Below are 20,487 nucleotides of genomic sequence, written 5' to 3'. Positions count from 1 at the left end.
TTAAAGTTTGTCAGCGAAGACAGATACCTTCTGCGGCATGTACGCATTGGCAAAAATTCCCAGACACTTTTCATGGCAGAATTTTTGTAGATACAAGTAATTTTCGTATGAAGATAGACCTTTTATTGTACAGACTTCTTAACTCTGTATTCATGTACGCAGTATATTTTCGTAACATTCATTTACGCAGTATATTTTCATAACTCTTCAAAGACAGTTCATTACAAGCTTACGAAGCTGTAATACTTAGGCTATTTCAGTCTTGCCTCCACGCATAATTTTTTCAATCAAAAGTTGAAGAGACGTTAGTGAAGGTATTTTTAAAAGTATATATTACTAAAATAACAAGATAACTCTTGGTTGGTAAGCACAGAAAGCATAATCGGTATGTTATCGTGTCCGAGCGGCTATCGTATAGATAAATGATTTATCTCCGTAATGGTTTTGTTTTGAAAATTTCGAAAGTGTAATCGTGGGTCTTTTTCCTGGTGTCTTCCCCATGTGTGTGTTTGCGTTTGTGTGGTAAAATCTCTGAAAAGTTCTCTTAAAAATGATGTACGTGATAATGATTTAAGTTGTAGGTTCTGACAACTTTGTTGTGGTCCAGTGAATGTTGGCGCTGTTTATTGTTTTTTCCGTTTGAATTCCACATGAAATGTTTTAATTAAAGTACATTCCGATCAGGAGTGAAAACCCGAAAGTTTCGAAAGACCTCCTGCAAAGAATACGCCGCCGAAAGCGTAATTACAAGTACCAACATGGAAAAATATATAGAGTAGTGGAACCAACATGTAACGAGATATATTGGGAGAAGAACCTTTAAATACACAGCACCAAACTGCTCGTAAGTTTCCCGTAGAAATAAAAAAAAAAAAAAAAGCGAAAACATCATCACATTTCAGATGAAACTGAAATCGTTTCTTTTCAAAAACTGTAATACACGGAAGGACATTTTTTTCAAGAAAAGTAAAAATTATAAAAAACGAACAAATGTGATTCAAACGGTGATGATGCTTGCTGTGGTTTGCAGGGGCATGAGATATAATCGCGGACATTGTAAATTAAGAATGAAAATCAGCGTTTTATTAGCTACTAAACATTTAAACCTTTATTTTATTGATTACGCTCAACTATATTTAAATATCTCGAGTGTTTCATGGGCATGGATGTTAAATTTTTTTTTAACCCAGTGACCCAAATTAACATCCTTCAAAGTCAGCAGTAGATGAAACCAGTTAATGAATCGACACCCTCGGTGATTTTGCCATTCTGCCCACAAGATGTTTTTACCCTGGGCACAATTGGAACTTCAACCATCGTCTGTTGAACCCTCGCGTTGTTTTATATATTAAATTTTCTCATTGAAACACCCTCAGCTGTAGGTTTCACTCATTATTCATTCTGTTTTAAGGAAGATCGTTTCACGATACAGTGGTCATGACCTCGTTTTGTTTATCGCGCTTGTAGTGCCTTGTTGCACTAGGTACTACAATTGTACGGTATATCAGTCATGTTGCTTATCAGGCTGACCCATTTCCATGAGTAGCATCCCTAATATATGCTTGCACTGCCAGAGAGGAAGTTTGAAATTTATCGTCAGATGGTGAGCGAATGATATGCGGGTAGGGAGACCAGGGACCTCAGCTGGGTGCCATTGACTGCAGTAGTTTTCATCATTACATCCTTGTCAGCACGGTCCAAACTGACACTGCTTTGTGTTTATTGATGCGAGCTTTGCCTCGGTAACTTCTTCTTTATATAAAAGGGTTCTGCGATGTAAGTCCAGTTTTGTTTCTTTACTAAACTATTTCTTTACTAGGCTGTTATCTTGATTGGACTGTTATCAGTTTCTTGGCCGGCGTAGGCAGCCAGCAGGGGGTGATGACAGTTGCTCATATTAATAAATCAATCAGTCAGCCTCTTGGAAAATCGACCTTGAATTGATAGTCCTTGCACTTCAAAGTTTATGCTGATTGTATTAGAGCTGCATTGACGGTGTGGCTGTGTGTATTGACACTGACTTTTATGGCCCCTCTGCACTGACGCCTTTTGGGAAGGAGTAATTCTTTTATGTGGTTAGTTACAGCATTTTTTTATTTAAAGGTTTTTAGTGTCCATTTCCTAAGGTGCATGTTTATTGTAAAAAAACTTTGTGATCAGCGAGAGACCTGTTCCAAAGTAAAGTGTACAAACGATAATACATACAACTAACGTTATCAGAAAAAAAAAACATACATTAGATGTGGTTTAGTTACAGCATTTTTTTATTTAAAGGTTTTTAGTATCCATTTCCTCAAGGGTGCATGCTTACTGCAAACAAACTTTGACCAAAGTGAAGTGTACAAACGATTTAATTCGTCAAAGTCCTATAGGCCTACTCCCTGGGCCGTCTATGAGATGACGTAACCTAAATTGACGAACACATCTAACAATTAAATACATACAACTAACCTTATCAGAAAAAAAACATACATCAGATATTGTCTATATTTCCTCAACAAGCTCAAATAAATGTATATTGAATTTGTAGATTGTGTATAAGTTTTAGAAGGTTAGCTGTCGATTGCTGATCTCTGACAGAAAACTCTCAATGTTAAAATCAACAGTCTCCTGGGATACCAGCAACATCAGTGCGGAGATCCGCTCCCAGTACGGTGAGGAAAATCGAAACACTGAGGCCGAGGAGTGTAAGTAGTGCATCTGTCCCAGTTTATTTTATGGCGATCGCCTGTTCTCGTACTTATTTGGGAGCAGGTTTCTTGAAAGGCGGCTGTTAAATGTCATAAATGTTTATTGAAGAACCCTTGAAATGCATCGAGTGCCATTAATGTATTTGATCAACTGTGGAATCTCGAAGTTTATAAAAAGAGGGTGCTGGTGGGGTGTTATTGAATGAACTATTAAAAACAAATGAACCACATAAAAACAGATTAGATTAGTACTGGCCTGCGAGCCACTTTTATAACCACTGATGTTGATTATGGACCCCTTTCATTTTGGGCAGTAAGGCGGTATATTGATGCTACTTTTTCATAACCTAGCCTAATTTAACCCAGCGTAATCAGCCCAGTCTTACCTTGCGGGACCCCTGTCACAAAGAATGCAAGACCTCTTCCCGACTTTGTAGTTACAGATTCCTTAGGTCTTCAAAGTGGCGTTCAATAGGATTTCAGGGTTATGCTTTCTGGAGTCGGTTTGCACACTGAGCAAAGTTTGAGAAGTTTCGTTATCTCCCTCTCTCATACCTTTGCTTTATCTTAGGGTACTGGGACTCTCTCATACCTTTGCTTTATCTTAGGGCGTTGGGATTGTAAGTTCATTTTAACATATTCCATTCCCGCTCTTACTCACACGGGCAACGCTTGAACCTCGACGCATAAAAGTACATTGTGCCTCCGTTGACCTAAGCAGTGAATGAATCTTCTGGTTGTTAGTCGACTGATGGGGGTGGTAGCTGGGGTTAGAGAGAGAAGGGGAAAGACTTGAGTGAATCGTCAGATTTTACGGTATACCATCGTAAAACAAGTAGGAGGACATGGACGAGATAATCACCTCTGCCCCCTCCCCAAACTTTTCCATGACGAATATACGGATTACGTGATAAGGTTATGTCTCCTGTATATTTCAGAGGAGAGAGAGAGAGAGAGAGAGAGAGAGAGAGAGAGAGAGAGAGAGAGAGAGAGAGAGAGAGAGAGAGAGAGAGAGAGATACATCGCTACGTTCACCACGAATGATTACTGAAGGAAGATCCATCAGGGAGTAGAATCTCAAACGTGGCAAAATATCAGACGCTCCTTTTCCTCCCCGCAGTGATGAGGCCGAGAGTTCATTGCGTTTATTTCAGGTTTTGGAAGTTGACAGGGTTAGAGGTGTAGGGGCCCAGGGGTCGGGGGTGTTGTTGTGGTTGGTGGGGGTAGTGTTAGAGAGGGAGAAGGTAATCTGTATAGTTTGATATATCAGCTTTGTGTTTTGTGAGAGGGGGTGGGGAGAGGGCTTTGTGATAAACTTGACGATTAACACACCACAAAACCGCAGTTGCTGCTCCTGCTGCTGTTACTTACTGCCAGTTGTCAGCACCGTCAAGTTCCGTCCTTTTTCATCAAGTGGATAATCGAGGAAGGTAGCACTTGAGAATTTTATTTTAGGAAGGTGGTGAAAAATGTCAGTAATTCGTTTCCACAAAGTGACCAATTCTGTTTTGACGCTCCTGCCGCGCTCTTGCCTCACGTGCAACATCTCGAACTCTAACGTGAAAGATAGTTAGTTCAAAAATCAGTAGAAAAATGGCAAATTTCTGGAAATCTTATTCCATTTTATTTCGTGAAGATCACAGAGTTATGCACATTTGTATGTTGCAAAGTCATTGCAGGTGTGGACACTGTGTCTTAATCTTCTGCACCCGTCTTGCACTAAAACTGGAGATATGTTGTTATATCAGAAGAAATTATAAACACCATTATTTGTATTCTGCAAGGATTTCATGCCAGTGTTGTAGTAAAATGATATTTTCTTCCGTTCTGATATCCCAGTTATCAAAAAAGCGTCAATATTATTATTATTATTATTGTTATTATTTTGTATTATTATTGTTCATTTGTTACCTAGTTGTCTCACTTCCAAAATTAATTGACAACTATTGACTTCGTAGTTAATCTTATCAAATCTGGGGAAATACTTATGGATCTTTTTTCCTTCTGATATATATTTCAGTGCCGATATGACCTTGAAAGAATTTGGTCATAATGGGCACAGTGATTACATAACTAGAAGCACACACACGTTACTATGCTTCCGTGCTAAGATTAGTTCTCTTGATTTATTTTATTAGCTTCTTCTTTATATTTTTTCAGTTACCTTAAGGCCGCTTTTGCGCTCTACCCCACATATTGACAATTCAGTTCTTTGAAACTCTGAGTCAAATTGATTGATGTTTTGGCGTAGTTTATTTTAGTTTGTTGTAGTGTATGTGTTTTTTCTGTGTCAATAGGTGTACTTGTACATTCTGTAAATAATTAGAATCCCTCGCATGTAGGAAACAAAAGTTTTCTACAGTAATTCTTGAGAGAGAGTGAAAGTCAACGTATAAAAGATGAAATATCCTGCTACTGATACTCCATTATAACCTAAGCATTTAGTTATTTTTATTCTCCTTTTTTCTGGATTTGTGTGTGGGTATTGTGGTTGCAGTGTGATATATTTTTTTTCTGTCAGAATAGTTATCATGAAATGGTTTTGCGTCAACCTGATATAGACTACATCAGTATATCGTTCGTATGGTGATTGCCATACCTGTGTGTATATATATATATATATATATATATATATATATATATATATATATATATATAATTTTAATTATTGCAGGGGAGGCTGGCCACAGCTTACTTTACACGAAACCCGTCGTCCAGAAGATGGAAAGAAACAACACTGGTGTGGGCGAATCCGTCAAGGTAAGAAAGAGCATTTCGTCATGTTACATAATCCCTCTGTAATATTTGTACCCACAAATGCCGAAGGTTTCTAGTAACTATCAGAATGAGGAAATACAAAAGTAGTCTCATTTCAAAGATCATAACTTTATTAAGTATAAGTTTTCAGCTCAACCTTTGTACTCAGAAACGGTATTTTAATTTATTGTATATTATAGTCATCATAGTATTTTTGCTTCGAGTTTGGGATGAAAAAAAATAAGATTAGTTTGCCCTCATAATAGCATTCGCTTTAAATTTTTTTTTTTCAGGCATTCCTTTTAAATCTTATTTCACTCTTGTCGTCAGACATCACACACTGTCCACCGTTTGTTTGTTCGTTTTTCGTATTATTTGTACGCCTTTCTTGTCCACGTACAAACAGTCAAGATAAATCTGAAGATTTTTACATATTTTTGCTATCTTTGGTATTTTACTTCAAGTTAACCATCGAGTCTCTTTGCTCACGAATAACATTACTAAAAATTACTTTGTGTTCTTGGATATCTACAAATTTCAGAACCAAGAGCCAGAATTATTTTTCTAGGGATAAAATTGTGACGAGTTCTTGGCAAATCCAAACTGCGAAGGTGAAAAACAAAGTATTTAAGAGATATCAGTCGGAATGCGTCGAATTGCCGGCATCCTTTGAGGCCAGGCAAGGTTATCAGTTAATGATAAGTTAATGAATTATAAGCCATGAACTTACCATTTTAGCGATTAGTCTTATGATGTAAGTGAGTTCAAACTATTTTTTTTCTTTGATAAAGCCCTCACAGTAGGCTGTATATATTGAACATGCGTGTTAATTTGCCGTATTGTAATTGGACTTCGTGTTATGGTACCCCTTTTTTTATATAGATCAAGAGAAGGCTGTACTCTGGAAACGCCGTGGAGGGAGTGACGTTTATCTGTTTACCTTTAAAAATTTTCTTGCCTTTGTATGACGTCATTTGAAATGGTCAAGTTGTAGATTCGATCTCACTATGTAAGTCTTTATTTACCTGCTTTTCAAGACGCGAGAAGTGCGTAGATATTTAAAAAATAATAGTAATAATATTATTAAAAACAGTCCAGGTATCGTGAATTCGATCAGATAGAGAGCTAAGTTATCGATAATTTCAGTAACTCGGAGGCTTACTCATACAGGTAAAAGTAAGATGTCGGGACCAAATCTTTAATGGACCTGATACAAAGGATCAGTTTCAGGAGTTCTGTCGTGGTTTTTAAATTTTCAGTCTCATCTTTATTAGAGAGCAAAAAAGTCTCGATTAATTGGTCTACATTTGAAGTTACCTTTCTGATCTGAGTTTACAAAATCCTTGTCACGTAAGAGTGGCATGTTTGTTTATCTCTGCCAAGGAATTATAAACCTGTCCCTCGAAGCTTGCGATAATCGTCATTAACTTGAGATACTTAATTAGTTGGCGTATTTCTGTATTGTAGCAAGATCTAGAGATTAAATTTAGGAGGTCTTTAACTGTTTCATTTCACGTAATTTATTTTTAAGCCAAAATGAATGAGGAAATATAGATGAATAAAAGGTAAAAGTTATAGGTAAGAATTCATAGTCAGTTATCGTCAACAGCATTACGCAAAAATGAAAGCTTTATGGTAATGCTTTAGAGCTTTTGTGGAAATTGAAGCCAAATTAACGATCAAGTTTTGAGTTTAAAGAGTTGGTTAAGTTTTTTGGGGGGGAATAAAGGAGACCTGGGGTAACATTCAATGCTTCAAGCAAAAAGCAAAATATGACATTTAATATAAAGATTTCATCGCTCGGTACATGTTGTTGTGTCGTCTCCTTACTTGTAGTAGAATAATAGACAATGAATGTCTGACAATTGTTTCCCTTTTTTCAGAAATACTTCCGTAAATTATTCACAAAAAAGACCCTGAAAAAGCGAATACCGATTCTGGAGTGGGGACCGCAGTATGACCTAGATTGTTTGGAAGGAGATTTGCTGGCCGGGTTTACCGTAGGCTTGACGGTCATTCCCCAGGGTATTGCTTACGCTGCGGTAGCAGGACTGGACCCTACTGTGAGTTGACATTTAATTCATATTTTAGCCTTTTTATCTATTCCGTGTATGTGTTCATCAGTAAACTTCTGGAAAAGTTTATGCATTCTGTGCATCTTGCTGCGTGTATTGTCGTTTTCCTAAAGTAAATATTACAATAATAGTGCCTGCACAAAGCATCCAACAGTGGTGCCAAGGCTTACTTAAAAATAATCAAAAATAAAAAGTTACGTCCCACCTCTCTAGGCCCTTTTAACAAGGACGCAAACACTAAATTCCCTCCTGACCCTCTGCGGGCACCTGCGCATTGTCAACAGCTGTGTCCCAATCCTTGGTCATAACCAGTTCTTGCGGAACTGAAGCCTTTGCGTTAAACACACACTATTTTGGCATGATTCAGTTTGTGTGTGTGTGTTTTTTTTATTAGAGCCTCGCTTGCTTGTGTCTCTAAACACATTCTTGGTATTGTTTAGGCCGAAATCAATGTTATAAAGCTTCGAAACATTAATCATTTACTTTTGAGGACTCTTGAAACATCTGATGATGGTACCAGTCGACAAGAAGGCAGCTCTTTCGACATAACGAAAACCCTAGTGCTGTCTATCTGCGCAGTATTAAAAAATGGTCTGGCTGACTGTCCTCAAAATGTGGGCCAGTAGCAGGTTGTTAATATTAGTGATAAGTTTAACATTATTTCCATAATTACTGCAGCACTAAGGACATCAAATAACACTAGTGGACATTTCCAAAAAGAACGTAGTTTGTGGATTCATTGGCTACACGTTTCTAAATAAGTGTTTTACGGACGAGTTAAACATCGGTAAGCTTTGTAAAGTACTTGTATGTCTGGAATACTTTATATACATTTTTAAGCAGATACATTAATGCCAAGCCCACAGGGGCATCAGGAGGAGGCCAGTACTCAAAAGCTGGAATAGCCAGGAGTTAAATGACCACTTAAGTAATTTTTGAGAAGTGGTTTCCTACATGCTTCCTTTGACCAGTGAGAAATTTTGCAAGACGTCAGGGTAATTAATGCATGTCATTGTGATAAACAGTCTTAAATTTTTTACACATAATTTAGTTCCTATAGAAACTTCATTGTTTAAAAAAAATTATTATTTTTGTTAGCTGAAAATCTTCTATCTTGGGTTCAGCAAATGTTTCATGACTGACTGGTATTTCGTTGTCTTTATGAAAGATATAAGATGGTCATTTCATGAGATTTTCAGACAGGCTTTTTTGTTTTGTTGTGAAGCAAAATATTCTCTTTACAAGCATTCACTGGATTCATTTGAAATCTCAACATCCACGGAATCATCAAAAACTATCTTACATACACTGGCTTTGAAACGTTATTTTCCTGATTTTACAGTAGTAGGTAACAGTATTACAACTGAATCTTTTCATTTAATTGGTATACAGTACATTGCATGTTAATTAATACAGATTTATATTTTTGTCTTTAAACTTAGTATGGGCTTTACTCTGCCTTCATGGGATGCTTTCTGTACCTGTTCTTCGGAAGCTGCAAAGACATCACAATTGGTCCCACAGCCATCATGGCCATCATGACACACGAATATTCTGGTCACGGTGGACCAGACTTTGCTATCTTGCTGTGTTTCCTCAGTGGCATTATCATTTTAGCTGCTGGCTTTTGTAATTTAGGTATGTAGTTAGCATATTAGTCATCTTTGCATAAAAAATACAGTAACCTTTCGGACAGTACAATTAGAGTTAATTTGCAGTAAGATCACCTTGCAGTGTTATACTGTATATGCTAACCATTTGATATACATCATGACATTACACATGTTACCCTGAAACTTTTGGAATAGTTTTAAGAGTGAAGATTCTTTTCTGTAGTGTTAATTCCCACTCTGAAAGGGGCTATCACTTACAGTGTACTGTACCTTGCATTACGCTGTAAGTGGTACTAAAGGTACTGTGCAGTGTCCCTTCTGCACCAGCTACATTTGCTTTCTGCCTTCCACTTTTCATCTTTTCTCTTGGGCTTCTTCCCAACCACTGTCCAACTGTACTATCTTTATTTTGCTATAGTTTCACCTTTCATTTAAGAACAAATTTCTCAGTCTCCCCTTTGTGTAGAGGCATAGACTCTTGTGGTCCTCTTTAACTAATTTAAGAGCTATTATCTCCTTAAAATGTAACTGTGTTTGTCAGCATATTTAAACACTTCACTTCTGAATGTTGCACCCTTTACAATAATCAGTATATTTACACAAATTCTGCAGTACAAATAGACATGATATTTCATACCATGCAGGTTGCTTTTAGTAGATATAATTTTTAAATCTTGTTATTTTAGTCTCCATGAGGTGACAGTCATTTTCTCTCCACAGGATTTCTCATTACGTTCATATCAAAACCCGTCATATCAGGGTTCACTTCAGCTGCTGCCATCACTATTGCTTCAACACAGCTGAAAGGAATCTTTGGATTAAAATTCAGTTCGGAGGGTATCATTGAAACTTTTCAGAAATTAATTGAACACATGGCTGAATTTCGTTGGCAAGACTTCATCCTTGGCGTGGCATGTATCGCTCTCCTTCTGGCTATGAAGGTGAGAGTTCTTTGGTTTAGTTTTACAAATTTCTGTTTGCCTTAAGCTGTTTGGGAATACTGTAGTTTAATTTATGTCAATTACTTTTCAGGAACAGTATGCAGAATTTTAGCTTAAAACAAGTTAACTTTGATGGAAGCCTCCATAACCCTTGTTTGGAAGGGTTGTTCAAGTTGACTTGTATTGCTACACACTCATACAATTAATAATTTACAAAGCTATTTACTAAAAAACAGAAGAGTACTATACTGTATAGTATATCATAATATTCAATCTACACAAATAAGGTTTGAATAAGTGGTTTCTTGCTAACAGTATGCTTATATTTTACAGAAAATGAGAGAAATGGAATTTATGAAGCCAAGCCCTGAAGACAGCACTAGTATTCGGGTTTGGAAGAAGATTGGTTTCTTGTCGTCAGTAGGACGAAATGCGATAGTTGTTGTTTTTGCTGCTATTTTGGCATATTTTCTTGATGACAACCAGCCTTTCCTCATTACAGGTAACATTTGGATGTTAGAAGTTTGGCACTGTATTAAGATTGTTAAAAATTCTGCTGTCGATTAAATTCTCAGCGTATGTACTGTGTATATGAAATTAAAATATATGAAATTAAAATTTATATATCAATTCCACTTACAGTATTTGATTCTGTATGTTGTTGGCATCAGTCATGGCTTGCACAAACACATTGAGGGAAAGTTGTTCCTCTACGAAAATATATAGAAATATTTTTCTGTATATGGGCTCTATTTTTAGAAAGGGTTAGCATAAATCTGCATTGGAAATGCACTACACACATTTTTTCTCATATATCTGTTAGTTCTTTTAACAATGTAATTCAGTGAAACTGTGTCAGTGGCAAGTTAATTACAACCATGTATATGATTCTAAGCTTCAAATATTAAATGATGTTATTCCATTATGAAATTTAGGCTTTGTTTAGCTTTATTTTAAAAATAGCTGATATTTCTTTATTGTTGTGTAGGTGAAGTGAAAGCTGGTCTTCCCCAGCTTGAGGTGCCACCGTTTTCAACAGAAGTAAATAATGTAACCTTAAACTTCGGGGAGATGTTGACTGCCTTGGGTGCTGGTGTTCCAATTATACCTTTGATTTCAATTTTAGAAAGCATTGCTATAGCAAGTGCCTTTGCTGGAAGCAAGACAATTGATGCTACACAGGTAAGATAATTTTATACAATTATATTCAAGGTATTACTATATGTATCACCCACTTATTGCAGTTAAGCTTCATCAAGTCCCTCATTTACAACTCTGTATACTCAAGCAAAAGTCTCTAAATGCTAGGACAGATACAAATATTCTAAGTTTAGCCAAGTTGCTTATGTATTTTACTTTGTATTCTCACTTTCCCTGATAGTAATGTTTGGCAAAAAAGACTCTTATAAAATAAGGTAAATTTTTACTGTGTATTTAAATTTATGCTTCCTCAGCTCAATTTTGACTGAAGTATTTAGTTCTTCAGATTAATATTCTTTTGGGTATATTTTGTACACCCAGTACAGTAAATTCAGCATACCTGAGCATTGTTATTGTATTCCATCTTTGACTTTGTCCTCTGGTATGAGTATCACTACTACTCATATACTGTACAATTTACCCATTAATTTAGGGCTTTTTTTTTTTTTTTTTTTTTTACTTTACCTATTGATATGCAATGGTTGAATGCATGTTAACCCTTATGAACATAATATTGTTGAAAGGAGGGCTTAGGAAATCATGGAAAAATACAAAAATGTAGGAACAGATCAGCAGGAAATTCAAGCAGAAAGTACACAAGACAGCGAGGCATTATTTTACCCCCCAACCCTGCAAAAGGAAAAATGTTGACAATATATTGGACAGGCTCATTAATCCAAGTAATTTATCACTGTGGTGTCCTAAATAGCCTCACAGGTCTCAGTCCCAGAACTTTGCTTGGGTACATTGTTCCCCCATTCATCCAACATGAAAGTACTACATTGATTTCTTTTTTTCAGGAAATGTATGCACTTGGATTATGTAACCTTGTGGGTTCGTTTCTCCAGTCTATGCCTGTTACAGGCTCATTTTCTCGTACAGCTGTGAATTCTACAAGTGGTGTAAAGACCCCTGCTGGAGGAGTTGTTACAGGAATTCTTGTTGTTTTAGCATTGGCTGTTCTGACTCCGTACTTCAAGTAAGTAAAATTTTGTCACCACTGCAAATGTATCTTGTGTTGCAAATATTTTCTTGTTATCCCTACTACCTAGTTACACAAGAATATGTTATTTAGCCTACAGTCTGAGGTCTTAAGTTTTGCTCTGAAACACAATTACATGTAACATAGCAAATTTGTTCATTTGTGCTAGTGGCCAGATCAGAGAAGATTTCATAAAGCCCTTAGAGGTGCACCAGAATTAACACAGAAAGTTGGTTGTTAGGTTTTTGTGACTTTTAGCTCTTTGCTTATTTTATGGAAGGATGCCTCTAACAAAATGCCACCCTCTACTTATTTTATAGAAGGATGCCTCTAACAAAATGTCACTTTTGGTTCATTTTTAGCTTCCGTTTATGTCTGGAATAAATGCCACCGAACACCGAACTCATCTGTCAGCTCTGAAAAAAATGTTGAGTTATGGAGCGAGTACTTTGTATGCCTATGTATCAGGCATATGATCTCCATTTAATAATAAAAATCTAGTGTGTTTGCATTTAAATTCTCTGCAGTACATTACAGATATATTGTAGAGTTAAAAAAAACATATGAAGTTAATCAAGCATGGGAAAAATTCAGCACTCTGAAGTGAAGTGAAGGACCATGGCTCAGTCAGTAATAAAAGGGTGCTTATTTTATCTAAGAATGTAACCAAGCCTAGCTTTTATTACACTTCAAAAAGCATCAAGACAGAAGTAAATATTATCAACCCCTCAAGGTTTAGATGATGTCAAGTTATATCATGTGTATTTCATCCCACAAGATTCAGGTAGTGTCATCTGTAAAAAAAAAATACAAACAAATATTTTGATGTTCATACAGTAGCATTGGATTTCATTCTTGCAAGTAAGGAGTGTTTAAAATAGAATTATCAAAACAAACCAAAATATAAAATCATATTTTTCTCTATTTTCCCTTGTTCTCTTATGTATAATACCTGGCATAAATAATGACATTTTTATCGCTGGAAAAGAAATTCATAAAGTTTTCATGGTGCAGAAAGGAATATACATTATAACTCTCCAGTATGATTATAGAAATATTTATCTACAAAAAGTAAATAAATTTCTTTCTGTGGCTAACTTCAACATGTCATGACTATGTACAGGTAATACTGTCATGAATTTATAATTATTTGGCTTCAAGATAACACCAAAACTAGCATTCTTTCACGAAAAATAAATTTATAGTAAACAGTAGTAGAAAACTCTCATAAGCAGTAAGTCATAATGGTGTATGTTTTACTACAAATGAGTTATTGACCCCCTGTCAGTCTCAAAAGGTTAACCCTCTCCCGATTGAAAAATTTTTAAACGTAGCCTTTGGAAAGGATTAATTTTGATGAGGAAGAGGTGTACATTTTGTACAGAATCTGTTGTGTGAGGAGAAGCTATGACAGTTGCTTTTTTTTTTTTTTTATTAGAATTCAAGATAAAACTGCAGTAAGTAAAATATGCCCTGTTGGCAAATAATTCTCAGCAAGAACATCTTTATGATTGTTGAAAACTTCAAGGACAGCAAAAGGTATAAAGAGTGCATTGGGATTTTATCTGCCTCTTTGTCTAAAGTAACATTTTCTCTGTATTTCCAGATACATTCCAAAATCTACACTATCTGCTGTTATTATTTGTGCTGTGATATTTATGGTGGAATATGAGGTGATTCATCCTGTCTGGACAATCTGGAAGCTTGATCAGCTTCCCCTATGGGGCACATTTTTAATTTGCCTGTTTTGGAAGTTGGAGTATGGAATTTTAATTGGCGTTTTGATTAACATCTGCGTACTTCTGTATCGTATTGCAAAGACAAAGCTGGATGTCAGTACAGTACTGAAACAGGTAAAGCAATTTTGAGAAGATTCTACCACATTTGTACACTATGCATATTAGGTGGATGACAGAGTCTATAAATGTAATGAAAGCAAATGCCAGAAAAGCTATAGTTTTTGGACTAAGAAACCTGAAATAGACCCAGAGCTGAAAGTCCAGCCTTGACATCAGCGGGTGTGTGTAAAACATTATTTTTAGTTATAATAGACTTTCTTTTTTCTGCAGGATGGAGAAGATATAGCGTATGTTCTGGTAGAGCCACATGATGGGCTCTTCTTCCCCTCTGTGGACCACATTAGAGCTGGAGTGTCTAAAGTTGGAAGAGGGGTAGCTCAGAGCAGAATACCTGTAGTTATAGACTGCTGCCATTTCACGGGAGTGGATTACACAGCTGCAAAGGTAGTAACTCATCAAATGTTTTATAACTTTCTTGAAAACAAAAACAATAGTTGGTATATGGGATTGGGTGCATTCAGACGTACTCTTGCCAAATCAATCATATTATTTTATTATCCCTTCTTTCCTTACATACAAATGAAATTTAACTTCATTTTGGAAGAAATGTCCAAGTGTTGGAAGTTAAAGGTACTGAGGGGTCTTGCTGTACTATAAAAAAAAAAAAAAAAAAAAATTAGTAGCTTGGTATTGCTCCAAAGGCTAGGACAAACAAGCATTTCATTCTGCTGTCAATTGAGAAGAAAAATAAAGTAAAGGTAAGCTTTCCATATTTGGAATATGTTTTTTATGTTTACCTGTACGTTGTATGAAGAGGTGCACAATAACAAGGAATAGAAGCAGCAGATAAAAGAAAATTAAACTATTATCAAAACCACAGTAACTGTAGTGTCATGTATGCAAAAATGCTCCAAATACTCTAGTTAATCATTCCTTATGTATAACAAAACTTTCATTAAAAGTAGCTCTACCAGTAAAAGGCAATACCCTCTTAGATGGGTGCAAGTTGTCCATTAGTTTCTTAATTGCTAAATGCCAAGAAGAGAAGAAATGAAAAGTAGAAGGCTCTATGTAATAGTGGTTGGATGAAAGGCTGCCTCAAAAACATTAGTAGTGTAGGCAGTAGTTTACTGAAAAGACCAGGAATTAAACTACAGTTCTATATTTAATTTCTGTATATAGTAACATGATAATCAGAGTAATTTTGTATTATACTTTTCTTACGCACTCCTGTTTTTGCACAAGTGTTTTTTTTATTTTTCAGTTCCATACGAACCCAGTGACTCAAAACATTAAACAAATTTCTCACAGCTGCAGAACAAGCCAGTCATGAGAGAAATATTAAAATATTAGTTTTAGGTACTCCAAGGTTTGAAAAGACATTGTGTGTGCTGTTCTTATCATTATTTACAAGTATTCTGTATCTACTGTAATTGCATGTTAGAAATCGAGATTCGTCAAGACTATATTGAAGAGGGGATGGGGGGGAAAGAAGATGAAGGAAGGGGATATCTAATATTTCAGTGTTGGTAATCACCACTTCACAATCATAATTGATTAAATAAGGGGAAAAATGAATGCTCTTAAATTTGATGTGTAATTACAGTAGAGCTTATGGAATCTTTTGACCTTTTTAAACGTTATTTTGTTTGGATCAGCTGGTAATAATTTTGATGGTTAAAAAGTTCCTTCTCCATATTTTGCATTGATGATGTCCATGTCTGTCATCCTGTTACAGAACAGTATTTGGCAAGATTTCTTACATATATAAAGGGAAATATAAATATGGTATGTGTACCAAAGACTATTTCATTTGGATCTTGTTTAAGCATGTTAGCAATGCTTGTTAACATTTTACTTTCTGTGCAAGCATTTTTCTTTATGATCTGTACAGGCATTTTTCATTATGATGTTTATTGATAAAATTTTTTAAACATTACAGGGCGTCAAAGGGTTATGCTCTGAATTTGAGAAGCGACAACAAACCTTAATATTCACAAATGTTGACCCTTCCCTCAAGACTAGTTTAACACACCTGTATGACAAAATAAGAATCACATCCCCTGACCAGCTATATAATGAGCTAAAAGGTAAGATTTTTTTTTTTTTTATTAAAATACTTTTGGTCTTGATTCTGAATTTCTACCTTTTGGGCTTTCCAGTAGCACAAAGTGTTTCATACACTAATTTTCCAGTCAGTGATGTGGCCCACAACCTTTTTTATTGTTTTTTGTACACATGCAGTACTGAACAGCTTTTTGTGTATGCACGATTATTTTTCATAAAGATGCACAAGTATGTGCATTATGCACGCTAAAATGCACTGTATGCACTAAACTCTCTTGTTCACATTTTGTTCAGGTTTGGCCAATTCATAACTTTGTTATTGGAGAAATAAAAGCAGGAACAAAGAAGGAGCTATAGTGTGATTTTGCATATCATTATTTTGATAATTAAACTCATCTACAAAATGTTGTTGCCATCTTTATCTTTTAATAATGCAGATTTCTGGCTAGAGCAGTATGGCTTCCAACTTCATAGCCATATTTAGTGGAACAACAGTTCTACATACTTTTTTTTCTCTAACAATGAAAGAATTTGTAGGTTAACTATCAATAGTGAAAGCATTTCACTCCTGAAAGCAAAAATAACTTGTCCTGCAGTTTTTCTATGAACATCATTAAAAGTGACTAGTGCCCTTTCGGTCTTGAAAATCCCTTTCTTTCTGTGTCATATTTAGTAAACCAAATTTGCTTGAATTAACCTTTTGTTTTGTTCACATTGTTTTATTTGTGCTCACTGTTTAAAGCTTGCATTTAAATGAATTAATGTCACTGTAGTACTTTAATTATAATATAATTTCTTTACATTTATTCATAGCTGCCACTGTCCCATTCCTTGCTAATGGCGAAACTAAGAGCATCATTGCCATACCGTAGTGTCCAAATTTGCTGATGATCCAGAACTTAGAGGAGGTGTTGCTTCATAATCACTTTAGCAGCTGCACATCCTAAGAAATTTCTTCCTGATTTGCATGAACATATTTTGCTCTATGTACTCTTTGCTTCATGTGAGAGTTGCCAGTTATGTATATATATTTATTATCAGCTTTTAAATATATATCTACAGTATATTTGCCTCAGTTTTAATGAATACCTTGCTTGGAAATTCAGATGGTACAGAGAAGACAAAACTGGCAGTTAACTAATGAAGTTTAAAGAAAAACTACGCTTTTTAAGTATCATTTACACTGTCTGCTGTATCCTGCACAATTTTTCTCTTAAAATGGTTGTCTGTAACATTTTGTGTTGTTTTATAAATCTACAGTAACAAGTACTGTATTGTGATCTCTGAAGAATATGTCTTATCTCTTATAATAATTTTGTACAGATTTTAAACAAAACTGTCTGTTCTGCTACATACAATGTTTTCCAAACTTGCTAAAGATTTTTACATTACAATTAAATTTCTACACCATTATCATACTAACACTAAACAGAGAAGTGTAAAAATTATAAGAAACAATAACCTGGTTTCTGCAACATGTTTGTATTGTACTAATGAGATCTGAAATAATTATGTTTATGATCCATGACAGTATTGTATTGCAATTTCAAACCTTTCTGAAAGCAGCTGGCTGCTCTCATTATTTCCTAATGCCTCAGTATGAGACTCTTGATGTTTAAGGCAGTGGAACCTAACTTGAACTTGACACGAGTAATGAAAATTCACAGGAGATAGCAAACTGGGGTAAAAATCAAGTATTACAAATCATGTTCAGATCACACAAATTTGAATTCTTTTGTGTCAAAAGTGATTCATGGATAATTTTTTCACCATTCATTATTAGATAGCCTGCTGTCAGGAGGTCATACTGGAGCAAGTAACGTCATGATCACAAAAACTTTGTAAGAATTATTATTTTTTTCAAATAGGCTGTAATTATTTCATTGAGGTATTGTTTCCTAACTAGTGAATGAATGCTTAAGGCAATGGAATACAAAATGAATTTTACACGAGTAATTAATAGGCACAAGAGATAAAGAATTATGGTAATAATCAACCACCATAATTAATGTTTATTCACATCACAACTGATTCACGGATTGTTTCTACATTCATTAATTAGATTGCATGCTGAGGTCATACTGGAGCAATCAAAGTACAGTAGTGAACAGTAAAATCTTGTAAGAAGTATTTTTTTTTAAATAGCCTTGAATTCTTTCACTGAGGTACTCCTTAGTAGTGAATGTATTTTGTTAACCTCTTACAACATATGAAAGTAATTTTACACTATAAATGCCAAATTCATAAACATGTCTTCCCTGAATATAGGATCGGCATATCCATGTGATATTTTAATTTTGAAAACTTACTTTTAATGTAACTGTTAATCATATTTATGTACGCAGGTACTTTTGGCCTGGAAATAAAATTGCAAATCCTCTGTAATTAGGAAATAACCATGAAAAATGAATGTTAGATTCTCTTGATATAGCACTTGATCAGCCAGATTCTGAGGAAAAGTGTATCTGAATTTCAGTAAGTGAAGGATATATTTGCCCTGCAGGTGTATCATAGATCTGAGGAAACAAAGGACAAAAATCTGCAGGTCACTAACTTGGCTGGAGGAAGAGCAATTCCTAGGAATTTTCGCCATACAACTGCTGCCCTGTATTAACTGTCAGGCAGCCTTCAATACACCATATAACAAATTGACTTCACACTCTTGCCTTTCATCATCCAGGCAACTTTTTGGTTTTATCTGTTGTTGATTGTTCAGTCACAGATAATTCTTGTACAGAACTAACAAAGATTAACAAGTTTTGCTTCTTCCACTGCCTACCGTGGAGCACACTAGCTGTTCTGCTTTTTTCATATTCGGAAGGATCCCTTGAGAGTTATACAGTACTAGGGCCAAATTATGAATTATTGACCTTAAATGTGGTTAAATTGTGTATAATCAGCAGTGTGCTTCTGTGTGCAACATGCACAGCGGCTAAAATGCTAAGCTCTTCTTCGTCCTTATGGCACTTGGATGCTTCTAAGTTTCCAAGAGTAGATTTGTATACCTCCCCTGAATATACTTTGAGCATTATCATGCTCCATCAGAAGGTTTTCTTCCCCAACAGTTCTCCATCACTGAACTCAGTGGTGCTATTTTTAACTGATAAAAATAAAACCTATGAAGAGGCAACATTAACTGCATTGCTTACATAGGCCATCAGAGGAAATTATTTATTACTGTTGTGGCTAGATTCCCTCTGGCACACTAACCATGTAGACTATCTTTAGTTGAACATGAATGCAATTTATTTTGTTACAGTTTTACCTGTATAACCCCATCTGTTGCTTCATTTCTCTCACAAGTCACCCTCTCTATTGTGTACCAGGTTTCCATTTTTGTTTGTAATTTGGGCTATGGTTTGGCAAAACTAGCCTTCCACCTGATGGCCCATCACTGTTCTACCCTTTTAGTAGTTACTGTTATGTGCACTCATAGGATAGAATCCTCACCCGTGTTAATTTTCATGATACAATGATAGTACAATCTTGAATTTTACGGTTTTAATATCTGCCGGAACAGATAACCCCAGCTAAAATGAAGATAACCATTTTGTGTAACTGGTGATTTTAATCTGAAAGTATCATGTGCAGTGGACATGTATGATGCAATTCCCAACTTTTGCTCATGCTCCTCCACATGCCACTCTTCCTCTTAAAGGATGGGCCAGCTTATATTCCAGGTGGTCCTTATAAAAAGGTAACTATGTAAACAGCATCTTGTGTAAAGGAAGATTTTACATCATATACCTGTGGATCTTGAGAAGGCATTTGACAATGTCAAGACATGCAATTACAAGTCATTAAGAAAGCACAGGCTACAAGAAAATCTCGATAAATGATTCTACTATATCAGCAAAAATTCAAGAGAGAAGACAGTACCAATTATATCAGAGGAATTTAGGATGCACGTTGGTATCAATAAGGATTAGCACAGCATTCTTTAGTTAGTAATGGAGGGGAGACTACATGAGAGTGCAGACAGCCATGTCCTTGGGAACTGCAGCAGGCAGAAGACCTGTTACTAATAGCAAAATCAGGAAAAGAGGTCTTACAGTTTGAAAGATGCAAAAGTGGAACAGACAGCATAGTGAGCAGGCAAAGTCTAGTCAAGAAAGTGGCAATTTGAGTGATGTACAAGGGGAGTAAAAGAGAATGTAATATGCATTGTAACTGATGTCACAAATGGTGATCACAATTGCAAAATGAAATAAAATATTTCTCTTAAATTTTGATGGGAGTATCTTATAATATTCTACTTCTTAGTAAATTGTAGATTTGTGATTAAAATTCTTTGGCTAAAATTTTTTCTTCATCCTCACTTAAGGTAAATCAAGAGGCAATTTTTCCCTCAGCAATGTTGCCA

The 20,487-nt window shown here is 35.5% G+C and overlaps 1 protein-coding gene across 34 annotated transcripts in view; it reads left to right on the top strand.

Moving 5' to 3' along the window:
- Positions 1-20,487, top strand: part of LOC136832565 (sodium-independent sulfate anion transporter-like) — a 132,154-nt gene that overhangs the window by 101,435 nt on the left and 10,232 nt on the right. For 15 of the 34 annotated variants that reach the window (XM_067093584.1, XM_067093596.1, XM_067093585.1 and 12 more), the window contains 10 exons: positions 5,365-5,450; positions 7,331-7,510; positions 8,965-9,160; positions 9,856-10,076; positions 10,410-10,578; positions 11,065-11,258; positions 12,077-12,255; positions 13,865-14,111; positions 14,328-14,501; positions 16,000-16,147. In XM_067093584.1, the coding sequence (XP_066949685.1) occupies positions 5,412-5,450; positions 7,331-7,510; positions 8,965-9,160; positions 9,856-10,076; positions 10,410-10,578; positions 11,065-11,258; positions 12,077-12,255; positions 13,865-14,111; positions 14,328-14,501; positions 16,000-16,147 (1,747 nt within the window). In that variant the 5' untranslated portion in view covers positions 5,365-5,411. Of the gene's footprint in view, positions 1-1,911; positions 2,076-2,606; positions 2,688-3,831; positions 4,121-5,364; positions 5,451-7,330; positions 7,511-8,964; positions 9,161-9,855; positions 10,077-10,409; positions 10,579-11,064; positions 11,259-12,076; positions 12,256-13,864; positions 14,112-14,327; positions 14,502-15,999; positions 16,148-16,937; positions 18,505-18,627; positions 20,426-20,487 lie in introns of those variants that run through there. The other 19 variants (XM_067093617.1, XM_067093612.1, XM_067093610.1 and 16 more) reach the window with 11 other exon arrangements.

Source organism: Macrobrachium rosenbergii, chromosome 50 (assembly GCF_040412425.1).
Source record: "Macrobrachium rosenbergii isolate ZJJX-2024 chromosome 50, ASM4041242v1, whole genome shotgun sequence".
NCBI classification, from domain to species: domain Eukaryota; kingdom Metazoa; phylum Arthropoda; class Malacostraca; order Decapoda; family Palaemonidae; genus Macrobrachium; species Macrobrachium rosenbergii.
This window is presented reverse-complemented; position numbering and strand designations above follow the sequence as displayed.